Here is an 18,670-nt window from a genome sequence, read left to right on the forward strand (position 1 = left end):
GATACCTTAATAAATACAACTGAGAAATTTGCAGAATAGATGGACAGAAATGCACACAGAGAATTACAGCACATAGAAAGAAGTATAGTGATTATTTCATATTCACATGCTACCAATAAACAATAATAATTTCATCTGCTCGTTTCCTTTTTCTTTGTCCATAATAATTTGTAATGCATAATATTTGAATCATAGTTCTTCATTCACTTTCCAAATAGCTCAAAATTACTTTATCCTAAAGATCTTTGTGCATCGAATAACGTCTGACACAGACTATTAATGTACTTCTGGACAGTCCACATACATCCACTAATTCAACCTCAACCTTTCACAAACTATGGTAGCAGCCCTCTCTGTATCTTTAAGTTCCATATCCTTGTATATAACCAACAGCAGATCCAAGGTATTTGGGGAAAACTGCATCTACATAAAATATGTATAATTTCTTTTTACAGTCACTATTATCTAAATGATAAAATAAATATTTAAATAGTATTCAACTCATATTAGGTACAACAAGGAATCTAGAAATGATTGAAAGCATACAGGAGGATGTTAATATGTGATATGTTAATCCTATACTATTTTATATAATAGTTTTGACAACTATAGATTTTGGTGTCAGCAGGGGGTCCTGGGGCCAGTCCCCCATGAATACCAAGGTATGACTGTAAATGATTTATCCTTGGGTTGTCTATTGATCCATTTTTCTGATGTTTCATATGAGGTAGGCAATAACAATCATGAGATCAAGAAATAAATCATATTTATAATTACATCCTCCAAGCTTAGCTCAATACTAGAATATGTTAGATATTAATAAATACATATTTAATAAATGGACATATAATAGGAATCAATCATACTTTACATTCCTCTCTTAACTTTCCATTGGACAGGCCTTATACTACTATATATTCATGAGTCCTGCATTAATTTGTATGGAGACAGTAAACTATATAGGTCAAAAGTCTGGCATCACAATGGGGACTGCATCAAATCCATAGCTCAGATTACATAGCAGGAGCACAATAACAATCGTGAATCTTTGAGTTTATGAACATAAGATATCTTTCAACCTACTTGTGTATTTAATTTAACACAGAAATGGCTTGCAGTGTTCAGTTTTCTAATCATCATGGAACTCTAAATCAAACCGCAATCAGAACCTCTCTCACGTATTATTTGTTTATTATTAAAAATTCACAGAAACCAATGTTGATAATGAGGTGGTGAAATTGGAATGCCTATACATTATTGGTGAATACAAAATGGTGCAGCTGCTTTAATAAACAGAATTAAGCTCATGCAAAGAAATAGTCTACTCTCTGACTCAGAATACTTTTAGTTATTTATCCAAAATAATTGAAAACAATTGGGAAAAAAAAAATACTAGTGCTGTCCTGCTTATTGAAGCACAATTTACAATGGCCAAGATCCAGGAACAACAACCTAAATGTCCCTCAAAAAAAGCAATGCTAATTAAATTTGTCAGAGACAAATTTGGCCTTCGAAAAGAAAAATAAACCCTCCAGAATTTCACATCATGGGTGAACTTTCGACATGTTACGCCAAGTGAAATGAACCAGTCACAGAACGATAAATACTGTGTAGTTCAGCCTTCACGTAGTATCTAAAATAGTCAAATTCACATAACCAGAGTCAGAGAGGAGGGGAAAATGGGGATAATTAGTCAATATGTTTCAACTTTCAGACACGAATCAAGAATATCCAGAGATGTGATGTGCAATGCCATGCCTATAATTGACAATCTAGTATTGTTAAAAATTTTAGACTCATTTTAGAAGTAGATCTCTTGTTAAGTGTTTTTAGTAAAAGAATAAAAAACAGCATGGCAGCTTGAATCAGGCTTGCTGAACTTGGATCATTGCTCTTAAATATAAGAGCTATGTGAACTATGCAAGACAGCTTGAAGCTCTCAACCCTCCACTGCCTCATCTGGAAAAACAGGAATACTAATACAACATCTCATGAGATGTTGGTGAAGGTTAAATAGCCCAAATGAGATATGATGGGCTTCACTGAACATCCCTTTCTTCTTGATTTTCTTTCCAGAAGACTCAGCTCTCCCAGGAATGGTTTCTGTCTCATACATTCACACATGACTGCATCTGAGGTGGGTTGGTTGGGTTTTCCTCCTCATTACTGCATCCTCATTACTCCTACCATCATACTAGATACATAAAAAATAAAATAAACAAAACTTATTTTGAACTTGTATCTTCACACTTCCACCATCTCCCCACCCTCTGCTCCCTCTTGAATCCAGTCTGAACTTGGTCAGCATCCCATGACAACCATTCCTAGCAAGATCACAATGAATGCCACGTTGCTGATTCCATACTCAGCTCTTATACTTCATCTTGCTTGATGACAATAAATTCAGCAGATCCCCCTCTCTTTGATTTGCTTTCTTCACTTGGCTTCTAGTAAACCACTCACTTTTTTTTTTCTTTTCTCTGATTGTCTGCTTCTGTGTCAATACCCTGACGGGTTCTTCCTTGTCTTCTAGACTCTTAAGTGATTTTTTTTCTGTTGTTTTTATGACTCAGCTATAGTTACACCTACTCTTTCCATGATTCTGGTCATTCAGCCTTTCCCAATGCTAAGATTTAAAATGAAGGTATATTAAAAACCTGTTTCAGGCATTTGGAAAGTGAACCAGTAAATGAGAGATCTCTGTCTTTCTCTTTATCTCAATACCTTTCAAATAAACCAAAATAGCTTTTTAAAAAAATAATAAGTTTATTTTGGTTCAAAAACTTGAAATTCACACATATAAGAGGTTTTAAAAGTTGATAAAACAGAATATTATAAAAATCTATGTGTGAATTCCAAACTTTTCTTGCACCAAAACAAAATCATCTTTTAATTCTATTTTTCATTAACTTTTTGATGACTTCATATATTGATATCGAACTTTTAATGCTACTTTTTTTGTCTTTTCTATATTTAAAACACTATCCAATCTTTTCAAAATATACCTATAGTCAACCATCTCTACCACCATTGTAATGGATTCCTGGTCAAAGTGACCTTTATTTTTTGCCTAGAAAGTTATAATCACTTTCTCACAACTTACCCTTCCTTGACTATTTATTGATTTCATTACAAAAAATGGCTAACATAATTTTGTTAAAACTTGAGTGAAATCACTTCAGTCCTCTGCTTCAAATATACCTATCGTTCTCCCCATTTGGAAAAGAAATGAGAATGTCCTTACGATTGGCTACAAGGATACAACTCTTGTCCACGTTACCATGCTAGGCTTTCTGTCTGGCACTCTCTTTCTACCTCAGCTCAACTTCCCAACCAGCAAAGTTCTCCTGCCATTGTATTCTTAAAACAGGCTAGAACCCATAATCGGGTTCTTCAGTGTTTCCTGTATATTTAATGCTTGGCCCCCAGGAATGTACTAGATTTTCCCCTCATCACCTTCCAATTTTTTCTCAAAAGGCACCTTCCCAATAAGTTCTTTCTATACTATTTTATTTCAAATAGAATTATCCAAGTTCTTCCTTGCCCTTGTATCTGTTTCATTTTTTGATACAACCCCTATCCTAAACTAACAATTATTTCAAACTGTGTTGGATTGTTTTATGTCTGCCTCACATACAAAACATACACCCCAAGGATGAGTATTTGCATTGTTTTATAGGCTGCTATATCTGTAGCACAGAGCTTGGTACCTAGTAGACACTTAAACACACACACACACACACACATATCTATATATAAAACTGTAACATTGTGTAACTGAAATGCAGTGATAATTTGTTATATGTTGCATATCAATGTACAATGTGAATAGAGAAGAATATGTAGTAATTTTAAGGTGCATGCTGCCTAGAAATCACTCAATAAACCTTATTATCATTAGGAACTTGATGTGAACATAACAGATGTTACATAATTACTTGCTATACTTGATTAATAAATTAATAAAAATAATAAGCATAATATATTAGTATTTACTTAAAATGCTATATTTTTTCCTAGGGAAATATCATCAGAATTACATTCCATGCATCTGGCAGATCAAGCATAACGAATCCTGGATATAACTACATAAAATATTGATGACTGTGTTAGCAATGTTCTTTTCATATATTACCCAAGTCTGAGCCTGAACAGCTCTCATCAGTATTCCAATTGCTCTATAAAGACACTTAATAAACTCAGACTAGAAGAGTCTTCACAGAGCAGTCTAATTGGGCAGCCCTGGGGGCAGCATAAGATCCTACAAGAGTAGGAAAGATTAGTAGCATTAGATGGGCCACTGATGTCAGGAGCAAGTGCTGCAGAGTAATCCAGTAGCATTATGAACAAATACTCAGGACAGTAGTTAATAATCAAAGAAGAGAAAAGTCAGAAAACACACATGAAGAAAGCATGGTATACTGTTTTTCAACAAGATGTGGAAAACATTCTACTATCTCCAAATCAGACACATCAATCAGATGTAACGATTGCTTTTGCCTCTATGTCCTCGTTGAGCTATGTCATATAAATGAAACTGGTGCTAAATATATTTTTTGAATTCCAGCTATTACCCTCAAAGTTCAGCAACTTGCCCATACATTATCAAAACAGGCTGTTTATCCCTCAATCTGTTTTTATTCAGTGCTTACTTATTTCAATAACAATTAGATCATTCTGTCAGAAGATGAGGGAAACAAAAGTAAATAAGATACTATCTGTCTCTAAGATTTTATAATTGAAACATGAAAACAATCATTGTATTGCATGTGATAATATAAACAGGAAGATGACATTAACTGTGATTGGGTGTCATTAGTAGTAATACTGGAGAATAATGAATAAATTTGTGTTGAGGAATAAACAGGATCAGAATAAAATACAGGAGGATAGGATTTTGACATAAAAATGTGGTTCTCGCATATGGAACTGCGAGATTTGAGCTCAGATTTTGAACTCAGTTTGGAAACTTAATAATTGAAGTACCCTGAAAAGAAGGTTATCTACTCTGTGTCTCTACAATTTCTTGGTTCTATAAAGTAGGCACAATAAGGGTAAAATAATATATGATTATTGTTATAAACAAAAGGGCTTCATGGAGTACTTGTGAACATAAAATTAAACAATTTATATGGAAGGCTTTGTTAACAAATGCTAAGAAAAGCATTGATTTATTATAAATGATTCCTGTTTTACATAAAAGAAATGACATGATTTTAAGACATTTGTTGAAAAGGTAAAAATGACATGTATGAAACATGCAAGAATATTACTTAATAGCATATGAAAAGTCATGAAACTCAATCAATTGCAAAAACTGGGTAGTATAAGCAATCAAGTAATAGCTATATGAAGCAGATGGAGAGAGAGAATTAGAGGAGAGGCTTGTTATCTAGAGTTCCAAAAGGGAGGTGATCTTAGCAATATTTCTGTCACTGGTAATGAGTAACAATTCAACCTCATGGTAGGACAATGACAATGTTTCTAATCTTTGCTATCTCCCACCAAAAATCATTGTTTTATGGACAATAGAACCAAATTAGATCCATATATTTCTTTTATTATAACTTTGCTAATGTGAAACCTTTCCTAAGCATAATCATGTCCCACATATGCATGCACAAAAATGCATAAGCAGTATGATGATAGTTGCTTCTGAGAGTTATAAAATTTAGTCAATGGACAAAAGAACATTATAGTTACTATACTGTGTATTGCTATATTAAGAAACAACTAGGAGATAGGACTCAGGATGCTTTCACCATAAAGAATATTAATACTTTGATCATTGACATCTATTGGACATCATAAAATGTACACATATATCAAATCATCACATGGTAGCTAATGAATGTGTCACTTTGTATGTATGTTAAACATTTTAAAATAGCTTAGGTAACAACTTCTGCTATTGTATACTTCTAGAAAAAGTTATGGTGCTCACAAAAGGTGTAAAATATGATTTTGGATACTTTACTATGTAACATTACCTGTTTCAAGAAATGGCATAGCATCCATGAAATGATGCCGCATGGGGCTACTTCTTAATTCAGAATGGCAACTGTGTATTCTTTACAGTGCTCTGAATGACCAATTTGCTTCTCAAATTCCAATACTTGAAAACTTAATATTCTTCCTGTAGACATTTTCTGACTGTCTTCATTCCAAATTCTTCAGCAGATTTTCTATTTAAATTCTCCCAAAAACATATATGCTGTTTATAATGCTATTATTTCAAAAATCACATCCTCTTGATCATATCTCTCACTATTAAAGTAGATTGTGGGGACTTCCCTTTTTTATTCCTCTACTATTTTTCTCATGGCTTTGTCATTTTCTAGTCTGTGAATATGCTAGATACCATACAAATTGGTTTACTACAGAATATGGCACCTTATAAAGTATAAATGGTATGAGGGGATTTCAAGATCACAGACGAGGAAAAGGTAGAATATTCACCAGCAGATGGACTGGTCAAGTCCAATATGCAGTCACTTAGAAAAGGTCAGCACTGATTCTCTGAGAAAAGGAAAGATGCCGGAAAGGTAGATCAATAATGCAATTTGCTGAAATGCCAGAAAATTATAGGATTTGCCCAAGGCAGTAGTGATTGGAGATCTTAGAGAGTGCAATTTTAGTAGAGTTGTGAGAAAATCCAAATTACAGAGCTTATAAAGGAATTGAAGAAGTGATGGTACCAAGCATAGAGATTTGAGAGGAAAAGACCCAACTAAGAAAAGCAACTCTATTAAGAGCATGATTCACTGATGACTCAGAGCCAAGTCAGATTATATTTACATTTTTTCTCAAATTCAATTTCTATCAAGAACATTTAAAATGAATTCTGCCTTTTCATCTGATCAGGATGGATGTGAGCATTTTACTTTTCAATGGCTTAAAATTTTTCACATTACTAGAGCTACAAAGGAAGCATCCACCTTACCAGTTATTGCTAACTTTATCTGCATTGGTTAGACACAGCTAGACCTTGTGTTCCTTTCTCCTGCTTCAACAGGACAAATGAGAGCATCTGAAATGTCAATATCAGAGTATTCTAACTCATCAGAGAAATACTTCTATGTGTGTGTGTGTGATAGAGAGAGCAAGAGAGAGAGATCAAAGAGAATTTTATAAGTATGATAACTGTTCTTATATTTATCAGAGTCCTAGTTTTTTTAAATTTCTCTGTCTATTGCCTTTTAGGTCATAGATATAGAGAGTCTATTACTTGACTACACAAAAACTATTAAAGTAATCCTTGTAGGTATAAGATCAGAAATTAGAGATTATAGATTATATAATTAACATTTTTAATTTGCAAGGGAAACAGACAAATAGGCACAGCTTCCAACCACTGATTCACTTCCCAAATTCCCACAGTGGTTGGAAAGAGACAAAGGTGAGAGCCAGGAACTCAGTCCAGGTCCCTTACAAGGGTGACAGGAACCCACATCCTTGAGCAATCACTGCTGCTTTCAAGGGTCTGTATTAGCAGGAAGCAAGAGTCAGAGTTGAGCTGGGAACTGATTCCAATGTGGGACGTGGGCATCTTGACCACTCGAATAAGTGGTCACCAACAGTATTTTTGAAAGTGATTACTATGATATTGTTGCTAAAATAAGAAAGAGTATATGCTTTAAAGCCTTTACTCTACAACTATATCTGTTTTGGGGATAGAAGGCATCATAAGATTACTCACTTTCAGAAAAAAAAATGAGACTAGAAAGGTAAATGTGGGTAAGCTATAAAAATGATACAGCCAAATTGAATCTGGAGATGAAATTGAGATTGTATAGGAAAATTGTACAGGAGTCAGTACAGAAAGTACTTATGTGTTTTCTTGCCACTACATTCTAAATGAAACAGTTAGTAAATAATATTGACTATATATATTAGCTTGTAAAACACCCAAAGAAATGCAAACTTTCAGGATTGTTATCATGTAGGGAAAGCAACATAGTTACTCTGAAAACTTAAATTTTACCTATCAAAATAAAGAAAATATTCTGCAATAGAGTAAGTGAAAAAGGCAGACATGGAAAGACATTTAAAATATGTCATGGTTAAAAAATTTGCACAACAGTGTGATCTATGCATGATTTTATTTTGTCTAAAATGTTTTTAACTATGCATTATATATTGTATGCAAAAATATATATGTTTATATATGTATATTTCTTCTATATTTATACTACTTTAATGAGTCCCATTTAAAGGAGCAATTAAGAAGTTTCAGGAACAACCAAATTCATTGAAAATTACTTAATTACGTTCTACAACAATCATATTTATTCTTATAAATAAAATATACTCAAATTAAGCCATGGCACTATACTATATTCACAGAAAGAAAATGTGAACAAGAGGAAATAGTCTACATTAATCTTAGAAATAGGGATTCAAAGAACAAAGACTTTTACAAACATTTCTATTGATTCAGGGGAGAGAGTGTTTCCCACAAATAAGAGTATCACAGTCCATGAGACTGGAGAATTGTTGTAACAATGCCTTATGTCACAGTCTGTAATAGCTTGGATACAAACTATTCAGATACTTTAACTTCCTTTGCAATATTGTTATGTTTCTTCAACCATGTCTTCTTAAAAATATAAAGGAAGGTACTATCTTACTCAAAAACACAATTTTGGTGCATTGGGTCATTATTTTTCTTGATAATGAAATCATTTGTGTTGTGACTAAATGATAGTATTTTCTAAGTTTAATTTGTATAGGTTAGTAGTAATCTTCTTCAGGACCTTTGCTGGATGTACAGATAAAAATGATGCCTCCAGGCACTTATAGTGTGTCAGAACTCAGGAAAAGGTTATATTCCTAACTGATGTGTGTGTGGCACAGGCATTTACCCTAGCAGTTACTTTGCTGGTTTAGATGCCTCTTGCCAGATCAGAGCATATGGGTTCAGTGTCTAGCTTTGGCACCGGACTGCAGCTTCCTCCTAATGCAGACCCTGAGAATCAGCGGTGACAACTCTTGCCATTCTTATGAGATACGTGTAGCAAGTTCCTGGCTCCTGGATTTGGCCTGACCTCATCTTATCCACTGTGAGTACTGGAGGGATGAACCAGTGGATGGAAGTTTCTGTCTGTCTGTCTGTCTGTATGCATGTCTACCTATCTGGTTATCTCAAATATACACAAACACAATATATACACATATTCACACCCTAACTAGCACACATACCATAAAAATACTTTCACTTTTGGACTCAAATTCCCTCATGTTATGAGTATGTTTTGATATATACTTTGGCAATAACACATATTCAAATAGAGTATGTGAAAATGTAGAAGAAATATTAATAATAAAAATAAAACCTACTGATTTCTTCTCATCATTCTCTTTTCCTTATTCAATCATGGGGACTCAAACTCAACATATATAATATATTTTTCCTAGATGCAATTTCACAGGATGAAAAGCAGCAGAAGATGGTCTGAGTACTAAGTCCTCTGTTATCCAGTGTGAAATGCAGAGGGAGCTCCAGGATCCTGGTTTCAGCCTAGCCCAGGCTTTTTGTGGCCATGTCTTCCATTTTGGATGGAATATCTCTTTCTCTCTCTTTCTCTTCCTCTCTACTTGTAATGTTGTCTTTCAATTAAACAAATACATCTTTTTTTTTTAAAAAAAGAATCAATTTCATCTGGATAATATTAGAATATCCCATATCAGAAGAAAATATGTATTAAATAAACAGCATCTAGTCGCTTCCTTTATAGTTCCCTTATGCTTAAATAAGAAAATGCATGTAAAAACATCAGGAACTACTCTAAAATGTAAATGTAGAGGCATAGTATTCCTTTAGATTAAATAAAAACTTAAGCTGTTTTTAATAGGATAATTTAACAGTTGTCTCCTTCATTACTATGTATGTAAATCCATTTTAACTATCATAATGGGCAAATGCAATTATTGCATTCATTATGGCAAGCATTTTTTTTCACTTTCTCTCCCATATTTCTGCTGCTCCTACTCATCATCACCATCTTCCTTCAACTCAGTCAGATTTCTGTATACCCAAGCATTTGAACTAGAAAATGTGTCAATGTAGTCATATCACATATTCCAGTTCAGTTCCCTTTTTTGTTAGCCATGTTTTGCCTAGGTCTGATTTCATCTTGGTGTAGTATGGACTTACGATTTACATGGATTTTTTTTTCTTTTTTTGATAGGCAGAGTGGACCGTGAGAGAGAGAGACAGAGAGAAAGGTCTTCCTTTGCAGTTGGTTCACCCTCCAATGGCTGCCGCGGCCGCCACACCATGCTGATCCGAAGCCAGGAACCAGGTGCGTCCTCCTGGTCTCCCATGCGGGTGCAGGGCCCAAGGACTTGGGCCATCCTCAACTGCACTCCCTGGCCACAGCAGAGAGCTGGCCTGGAAGAGGGGCAACCAGGAAAGAATCCAGTGCCCTGACCGGGACTAGAACCCGGTGTGCCGTGCCTCAGGCGGAGGATTAGCCTAGTGAGCCGTGGCGCCGGCCACGATTTACATGGATTTTAAAACAAGGGAACTATGAAAACCATTTTCAGTCACATATAACTGAACAACTGTATAAAACTAGTATCAAAGTGTCCCTAAATGAAGGAGTTCTGAAAGAACTTAAGTCCTGGCAGGCCAGGGGAAGGAGAGACCTTAGGAAACACAATGTGTTATTACTTCTATGGTACATTGAAGGAGACAAGTATGAAAGAAATACTAAAAGGCACACACAGCTTAGAAACCTACAGAAAATGCTGTGAAATTAGTTTTATCTGCCACATTCCCCATACAACCCATTGTCCTGTGAATTGAGGCATTAAGGGTAAAGAAGGCTTTAGGGCAATCAAACATGACTGGAGTTCTTTAAGGGTCAACCCTACTGTTCACTATCTGGTGTGAACGTCTAGTCCGCAGTGCTTATGGACTTGGCCATTCAATGATCAATTATGGTCTAATAATCTTAAACTGGAGCTATGTAAGTACATCTATAAAAGTCCCAGAACAGTAATGAACTTAAGGAGGAAACCAATTGCATTAGGGATTGAACCAGGAGTGATTTCCTCTTTCAGCAGAAATTTCATTGGTAAAATGTACTTGGCTGGTGGATATCTTACGTGTGAAATGATAGGAAATGCTCAATGTGAATCTTAAATGTGAATAAAAATAAAATGCTTTATGACAAAGAGAAATACCAACACACTGACTTGTCATATACTTCTGGAGCAATTTAAAATAAAATTAATTTTTAAAAATTAGTTTTAATTTTATTTATTTTCAAGACAGAGAGACAGAGAGGGAAAGAGATCTGTCTGCTGGTTCACTCCCCAAATGCTGGCAATAGTCTAGGCTGGGCCAAGCTAAAGTCAAGACTATGGAACTAATCCAGTCTCCCTCATGGATGGTAGTTGAGCCATCACTTGCTCCATCCCCTGGTGCATATTAGCAGAAAGTTGGAATGAGGAAACGGAGCTGTGACTCAAATCCTGGGGCTCTCACAGAGGATACAAATTTCCCAAGTGGCCTCTTAACCAGTGCACCAAATGCCCAATCTATAGAAACAAGTAATTGTAAAAAAAAAAAAAAGAAGAAGAAGAAAAGGAAAAAGAAAATTGTAACTGCAGTATTGAGCATCATATAATTCATTTTTCATGTAGGTTTATTTGTTTTTATCCACAGTAAAAGCAGAGAGAGATAGGCAGACAGACAAATCTTTCATTCACTGGTTAACTCCCCAAATGCTCACAAGAGTTAGGACCGGGTGATTCCAAAGCCAGAGTGAGGAACTCCATCCTAGTCTACTGTATGGGTGGCAGGAAAAAAAATTCTTCAGCCATCATCTGCTCTTTCCCAGATTCATTACTGAGGAGCAGGATTGGAAATGGAGCAGCCAGAACTTGAACTAGCACTCTAATGTGGAATGTAGGCACCTCACAAGCCACAGCTTAACCTGTTATGCCACCATTGGCTCCTCTAAAATGCTATTATTTTTTAAAGATTTATTTATTTAACTTGAAAGGCAGAGTTACAGAGAGAGAGAGAGAGAGTTCACTACCCAAATGGCCACATCTACCACAGCTGGGCCAGACTGAAGTCAGGAGCTTCTTTAAGGTATTCTCAATGGATGCAGGGGTCCAAGCACTTGAGCCATTCTCTGCTCCTTTCTTGGGTGCAGTAGCAGGGAGCTGGATCCGAAGTAGAGTAGCAGTGACTCAAATTAGCACCCATATAGGCTGCTAGTGCTGAAGGAGGCAGCTTATTCTGCTGCACCACAGCACCAGCCCCTAAAATGCAATCCTTTAATATAAATTGAATCTTTAAGAAGTCCATTGCTTTAAAACAGCAGGTTGAAAAAAATAGGGAAATTATTAATACATTAGATTCTCAGCAAATGCATGATACTTACTGCAATGCTATTTTTTTATTAGTGTTCGATTTTCTAGACCGGATATATACAATATCCAGGAATGATAAAGGTGTAAATGTCAAAGTCAGAAGAACTTGAAGTAGACACTGCTAATTAGCAGGACTGTTCAAAGGATTAAGCTAGCGACTTTTTGAAAACTGTTATTATTTTGAAGTATTCTACATATCCCAAAAGAGCACTATCTCCTTCAGATCACTGAGGATTGAGAATGACTTTGTATCTGTAAAAGTTGAATACTATTTTGTCAAGTCATATGAATTTGTCTATCTTTAGGATAATCAGTTTAGCCAAGCATTTCACAAAAGAAATTCACATTCTTTGATGCCATTCAGAGTAACTAGAGAACAGGGTACAGAGGTGAGGAAAGGGAGGAAATAGTTCCTGTGTGTGCCATGAATGTTGAACAGATTTTAAGTAAAAACATTGAAAAGTTAAAAAAAAAAAAAAAGTGAGGGGGCAGTGCCATGGCACAATAGGTTAATCCTCTGTCTGCGGCGCCAGCATCCCATATGAGCACCGGTTCTAGTCCCGGCTGCTCCTGTTTCAATCCAAATCTCTGCTATGGACTGGGAAAGCAGAAGAAGATGGCCCAAGTTCTTGGCCCCTGCACCCACATGGGAGACCTAAAAGAAGCACCTGGCTCCTGGCTTCAGATTGGCGAAGCTCTGGCCGTTGCAGCCATTTGGGGAGTGAACCAACAGACGGAAGATCTTTCTCTATGTCTCTCCCTCTCAATGTCTGTAACTCTACCTCTCAAATAAATAAATAAAATATTTTTTTAAAAAGGAGTGAAACACATTTTCTTGAATACTAAATTTCTAGGTTGGAAATTTTATACATTTTTAATTCTGTTAAGCTTAGGTAGATGATAGATATATTGAGAGATGATAGAAATGGGTATATATATATATATATATATATATATCTTAAATTGTATTATAACATATCAAAATACCGAAATATCTAAGACAGGCATATTGGGCTATTATAGACATTAATGCATTGTAAGGATGATAAGAATCCTGCAGACAAAAGCATCTTTCTAAAGTGTCTGACTTACTATTAGGGAATGACTTAATAAGCAAGATACTGATTCTTTTACACCGTTTTAACACTTTCTAAATAAAACAGTACAGAATTCATCAAACTCTAGAGTAATGGGAATTTTTGGCATTTGTACTGCTAGTTTTATTATCTATAGATTTATTTAATTTTAAAGTTTCATCATTTGAAGGAAAGATAGAGAACGAGATTGGTTTTCCATCTACTGGCTCATTCCCAAATGTCTTCAACAGCCAGGGCCAGAACAAAGTCAGGAACTAGGAATATCATCTGGATCTCCTACACTGATGTCAGGGATCCAAGCACTTGACCCATCATCTTCTACCTCACAGGATGCTTTACTGGAAAGTTGGATAGGAAACAGAGGAGCCAGAACTTGTAGCACCCATTCTGATAAGAATTCAGGTATCACAAGAAGCTGCTTAACTCACTGTGCCAAAATGACAACCCCTGGTGGCTTTATTTTAAATGTTTTTGTTTATTCAAGAGTTATTAAACAGAATTTAATATTTTTCAAAGCTTTTAAGCTTTCTCTTAGTGAGAGAGTTCAAACAGAAGTCTTGCCTAAGATCTTTTACCATACTGTGATCCTTACTAAGAAACAAAGTGTACCTGCTATCACTTTTGTAAGCTTGCTGTAGTTAAGTTAAACCACTATGCAGAACTACTAATCTTTAAACAAGAAATACAAATTAGCATTATTCATTCCTGCAGTGTGCTTCATTTTCAATTCAATAACAGAAACTCTGGGCTAGCTTTAAAGGTCAAACTAAAAGCAGCTTTACCATCATCATACTGGCCCACACAGATTGGGAAGAGACAGCCAAGAATGATCGCTGAAGCCAAACGTTTCCAGAGACAAAACCGTTGAAACATCTTCTGTCAAAATCCACTCAAGGACGATCTGAAATAACAAGAGGGAGAAAGAAACATTTGACATGTTCATTAATCTATTATAGGTAAACACAACTGTCACATCACAGAAAGGCCTTAACGACTTCACAGTTAATTACCTGTGCCTCTCCATCTATTAACAAAGTACCTCACTTGTTTAATGCCCTGGAACTCTTCATCAGCATGAATTTGCAGTCAAGCAATCTCTAAGGAAAAGCATCTTTTTCTGCTTTTTAATTTGCAAGCAAGAAGCAAACATATTGTTTATACCGAAGTATATGGTCTTTAAAATGAAGATCTTGTGGGTAAACCTAATATTCATCAATTTACATTACAGAGTTTAACTTCATCATTGAACTGTAAAGTATCAGTTGCTCTACAAAAACTAAAGGTGGTAAACCAGTTAATATTCTTTTTTTTTTTTTTTTTTTTGACAGGCAGAGTGGACAGTGAGAGAGAGAGACAGAGAGAAAGGTCTTCCTTTTGCCATTGGTTCACCCTCCAATGGCCGCCGCGGTAGCGCGCTGCGGCCGGCGCACCGCACTGTTCCGATGGCAGGAGCCAGGTGCTTCTCCTGGTCTCCCATGGGGTGCAGGACCCAAGGACTTGGGCCATCCTCCACTGCACTCCCTAGCCACAGCAGAGAGCTGGCCTGGAAGAGGGGCAACCGGGACAGGATCGGTGCCCCGACCGGGACTAGAACCCGGTGTGCCGGCGCCGCAAGGTGGAGGATTAGCCTGTTGAGCCATGGCGCCGGCCACCAGTTAATATTCTACACAAGAATTTAAATGGAAATTTGTCTTACAGAACTATATATAAAAATAATCATTAAAAACATAATTTCTGGGGCCAGCACCATGGCTTGCTAGGCTAATCCTCCGCCTGCGGAGCCAGCACCCCTGGTTCTAGGCCTGGCTGGGGCGCCGGATTCTGTCCCGGTTGCCCCTCTTCCAGTGCAGCTCTCTGCTGTGGCCCAGGAGTGCAGTGGAGGATGGCCAAAGTGCTTGGGCCCTGCACCTGGATGGGAAACCAGGAGAAGCACCTGGCTCCTGGCTTCGGATTGGCACAGCACGCCGGCCAAAGCGGCCATTTGGGGGGTGAACCAATGGAAAATAAAGGAAGACCTTTCTCTCTGTCTCTCTCTCACTCTCACTGTCTAACTCTGCCTGTCAAAAAACAAACAAAAAAACAAAACAAACAAACAAAAAAAACCATAATTTCTGGGCCAACATTGTGGCATAGTGGGTAAAGCCACTGCCTGCGATGCTAGAATCCCATATACGCTGTGGTTCATGTCCTGGTTGCTCCACCTTCAGTCCAGCTGAATGCTAATGTGCCTGCAAAAGCACCTAGGGATGGCCCAAGTGCTTGGGCCTCTGCACCCCAAGGGATTCCCAAAAGAAGCTTCTGGCTCCTCACATCAACCCAGCCCAGCACAGTTGTTGCTGCCATGTGAGGAGTGACCAACAGATGGAAGATCTTTCTCTCTGTCTCTTTCTGTCCCTATCTCTAACTTTGACTTTCAAACAAATAAATAAATCTTTTTTTTAAAATGTAACTTCATACTAACAGCACAATAAGGTAGTAACTATACCAAGGAAGACTAAGGATAAGCTATCAATTTCTACCACATCTGTCTCTCTAAGGATTTGGAAGAATCTCATTTCAATTCCTTTGTTTTACTTTGCAACCTGTTAGTAACTGAAAAAAAAAAAGAAAGTAAAAAATAAATAAAAAGCAAACTGATTGAGAAGTCAGCAGACGATAACCATGCCAGAAAGTCTCACTGAAAGAACGATGTGCTCAATTTCAAATTGAGAAAATCATTCACACAAAATTGCTCAAAACACCCCTGATTACCAATCAGGCAGAATAGGGATGGGAACTCTGTTTCTCTAATTCAGAGGTTCCAAACTCAAATGTCCACGGTTGACAAGTAGACAAAGGAAACAAGGGGGTGAGTCTGCAGAGACAATGAGGATGGTGGAGGCCTTGGGAAACCAGAGCACAGGGCTTGCCTAATGAGACCAGCTGGTGTTCAACTTCTGTCAATGATTATCATGTGGCAATGCAACCAGTACCACCAGGTCTGCCTGTGTTCCAGGAAGAGGCCGGAATCCAAATTTTCTGTGATTGCCCAATATTTAGATGATTGTGAAATCCTCTTTATAAGACTAAATGCTTCTGGCAGGTCATTTCATTGTCTGAGGTCTTCCAGTTTCCTACTTCTGCCCAGGATTCTTTCCACTGGACAATGTGTGCATAGGTTCATTAGAGGATGCAAAGGAACTATTTAAATCCTGCTGTTATCTACATTTTATTTCATCCAATTTTGTTTATTTTTGGGTATTTTCAAATTTTGATTTTACAGTAACATATATATTATCTCAAAATGATATTAAAAGCTCCAAGTTTTTTTTTTTTTTTGGTTTGCTGAAAAGATACATACTTCTTGAATTTAAAGATCATTACCTAATCATTCACATTTTAATATGAAATATATTCCCTTTTTGTTTCTTTACATAAAAGGTTAAGGGAGCTTTCTGGGTATCTGGTTCCCCCACATTTTTTTTTACAACATACAAAGCATTTAGCTCTAGCTCTCATATCTTCTATGCACAAAGAAGAGTCTAGCATTGGATGCCAAGAGAACCTAACAAACCATACTTCCCTGTAAGAAAAAAGACAATAAACTTGGCCAGTACTGGTGGCTATGTAGAACAAGGGATAAGACAGTGGCTTCTTAATGTTTCAAGTTCATCAATGTAGTAGTTTAAAAACTTAAAAATTCGGCCGGCGCCGTGGCTTAACAGGCTAATCCTCTGTCTTGTGGCTCTGGCACACCAGGTTCTAGTCCCGGTTGGGGTGCCGGATTCTATCCCGGTTGCCCCTCTTCCAGGCCATCTCTCTGCTATGGCCCAGGGAAGGCAGTGGAGGATGGCCCAAGTGCTTGGGCCCTGCACCCGCAAGGGAGACCAGGAGAAGCACCTGGCTCCTGGCTTCAGATCAGCGAGATGTGCCGGCCGCAGCGGCCATTGGCGGGTGAACCAATGGCACAAAGGAAGACCTTTCTCTCTGTCTCTCTCTCTCACTATCCACTCTGCCTGTCAAAAAAAAAAACAAAAAAAAAAACAACAAAACCAAACCTTAAACACCATCTCTTTCTCACATTCTGAATCATTAAGATGGACTTTAAATACTGTTTATGTTGTAAGATTATTCTGAGCATTAAACAGTGAAATGAATATAAATATATGCTTAGATCAGCATCTTAAATTGAGTGAGTACTCTGTGGAAAACACTGAGTAAATATTTTTAACTCAGCAACTGTGGATTCTTATAAGTGCTAAAATAATCTTATGATTTGATTATTATCTACAGCCCTTGTCTATACTCTTGTGGAACAGTGGTCTTTCTACTTCTTATCTGTTGAATATTAGGGTGGTTGGTGCACTAAGCCTGTGATTATAAAGTAAACTTAAATCAAGTTTTTGTGAAAATTAAAGAACAAAAGAGGAAAAGAAGGAAGGGACTTGAGGGAGGGCGGGAGGGATGGAGGGAAGTTCAGTTATCTATTTAGAACGCATCTTTGAAATACATGAAATCTGTTCTCTTTATATTCATAAAAAATTTAATAAATAAATATCTTCTCAATTCTTCTTAACAAGACCTCTAAGGTAAATATTATTGTCTCCATTTTATGGAGGAAAGTGTAACCCCACAAGGGGAAGGTCACTAGCTCAACACTTCAAACTGGAGAGTGGTGGAACAGGGTCCACGGTTTGTGAATTTAAAACTTTTGCCCATTCCATCTGAGAAAAGGAGATGGAATTTCCCAGAGAACACATGGCTCAGATGGTCCTCAGCACCATGCAGGCCTAGAATGCCCCACTGTATTTCCCTACTTAAACGATAAGGGCTTAATATTCTATTCCCATCTCCAAAGGGTTATAACCCTACCAACATGCACAGTCAGCTCCATGTTTTCTCTGCCAAATATGACAACATTAGGAAACAAAAAAAGAGAGTGAAAATTTGAACAGAAATCAGTTCAAAAGATATTTATTAAAAATGCTTTAAAGGAAAAGTAGTATGCGAGCAAAGGACAGTGGTACACACTTGTGTTCCTATGTGGCTCTGTAATTCCCCAACCTGATTTCCCTCTGACTAGTTGGTTTTGAGTCTTATGCTCTCACAAATGACACTGTTTTGTTTCATTTATAACCCAAACCAATTTCGTTTCATTTAACAGCCTTCAAGATGGAAAACAACCCTACGGACCATAATTTCAG

At 36.9% G+C, this 18,670-nt stretch overlaps 1 protein-coding gene across 15 annotated transcripts in view; it reads right to left on the reverse strand.

Annotated features, from left to right (window-relative positions):
* Positions 1–14,360, reverse strand: part of PCDH15 (protocadherin related 15) — a 725,080-nt gene extending 710,720 nt beyond the window's left edge. For all 15 annotated transcript variants that reach the window (XM_062215103.1, XM_062215102.1, XM_062215101.1 and 12 more), the window contains exon 1: positions 14,270–14,360. In XM_062215103.1, the coding sequence (XP_062071087.1) occupies positions 14,270–14,360 (91 nt within the window). The remainder of the gene's footprint in view (positions 1–14,269) is intronic.
* Between the last annotated feature and the right edge of the window lie 4,310 nt (positions 14,361–18,670).

Source organism: Lepus europaeus, chromosome 17 (genome assembly GCF_033115175.1).
Source record: "Lepus europaeus isolate LE1 chromosome 17, mLepTim1.pri, whole genome shotgun sequence".
Lineage (NCBI taxonomy): Eukaryota > Metazoa > Chordata > Mammalia > Lagomorpha > Leporidae > Lepus > Lepus europaeus.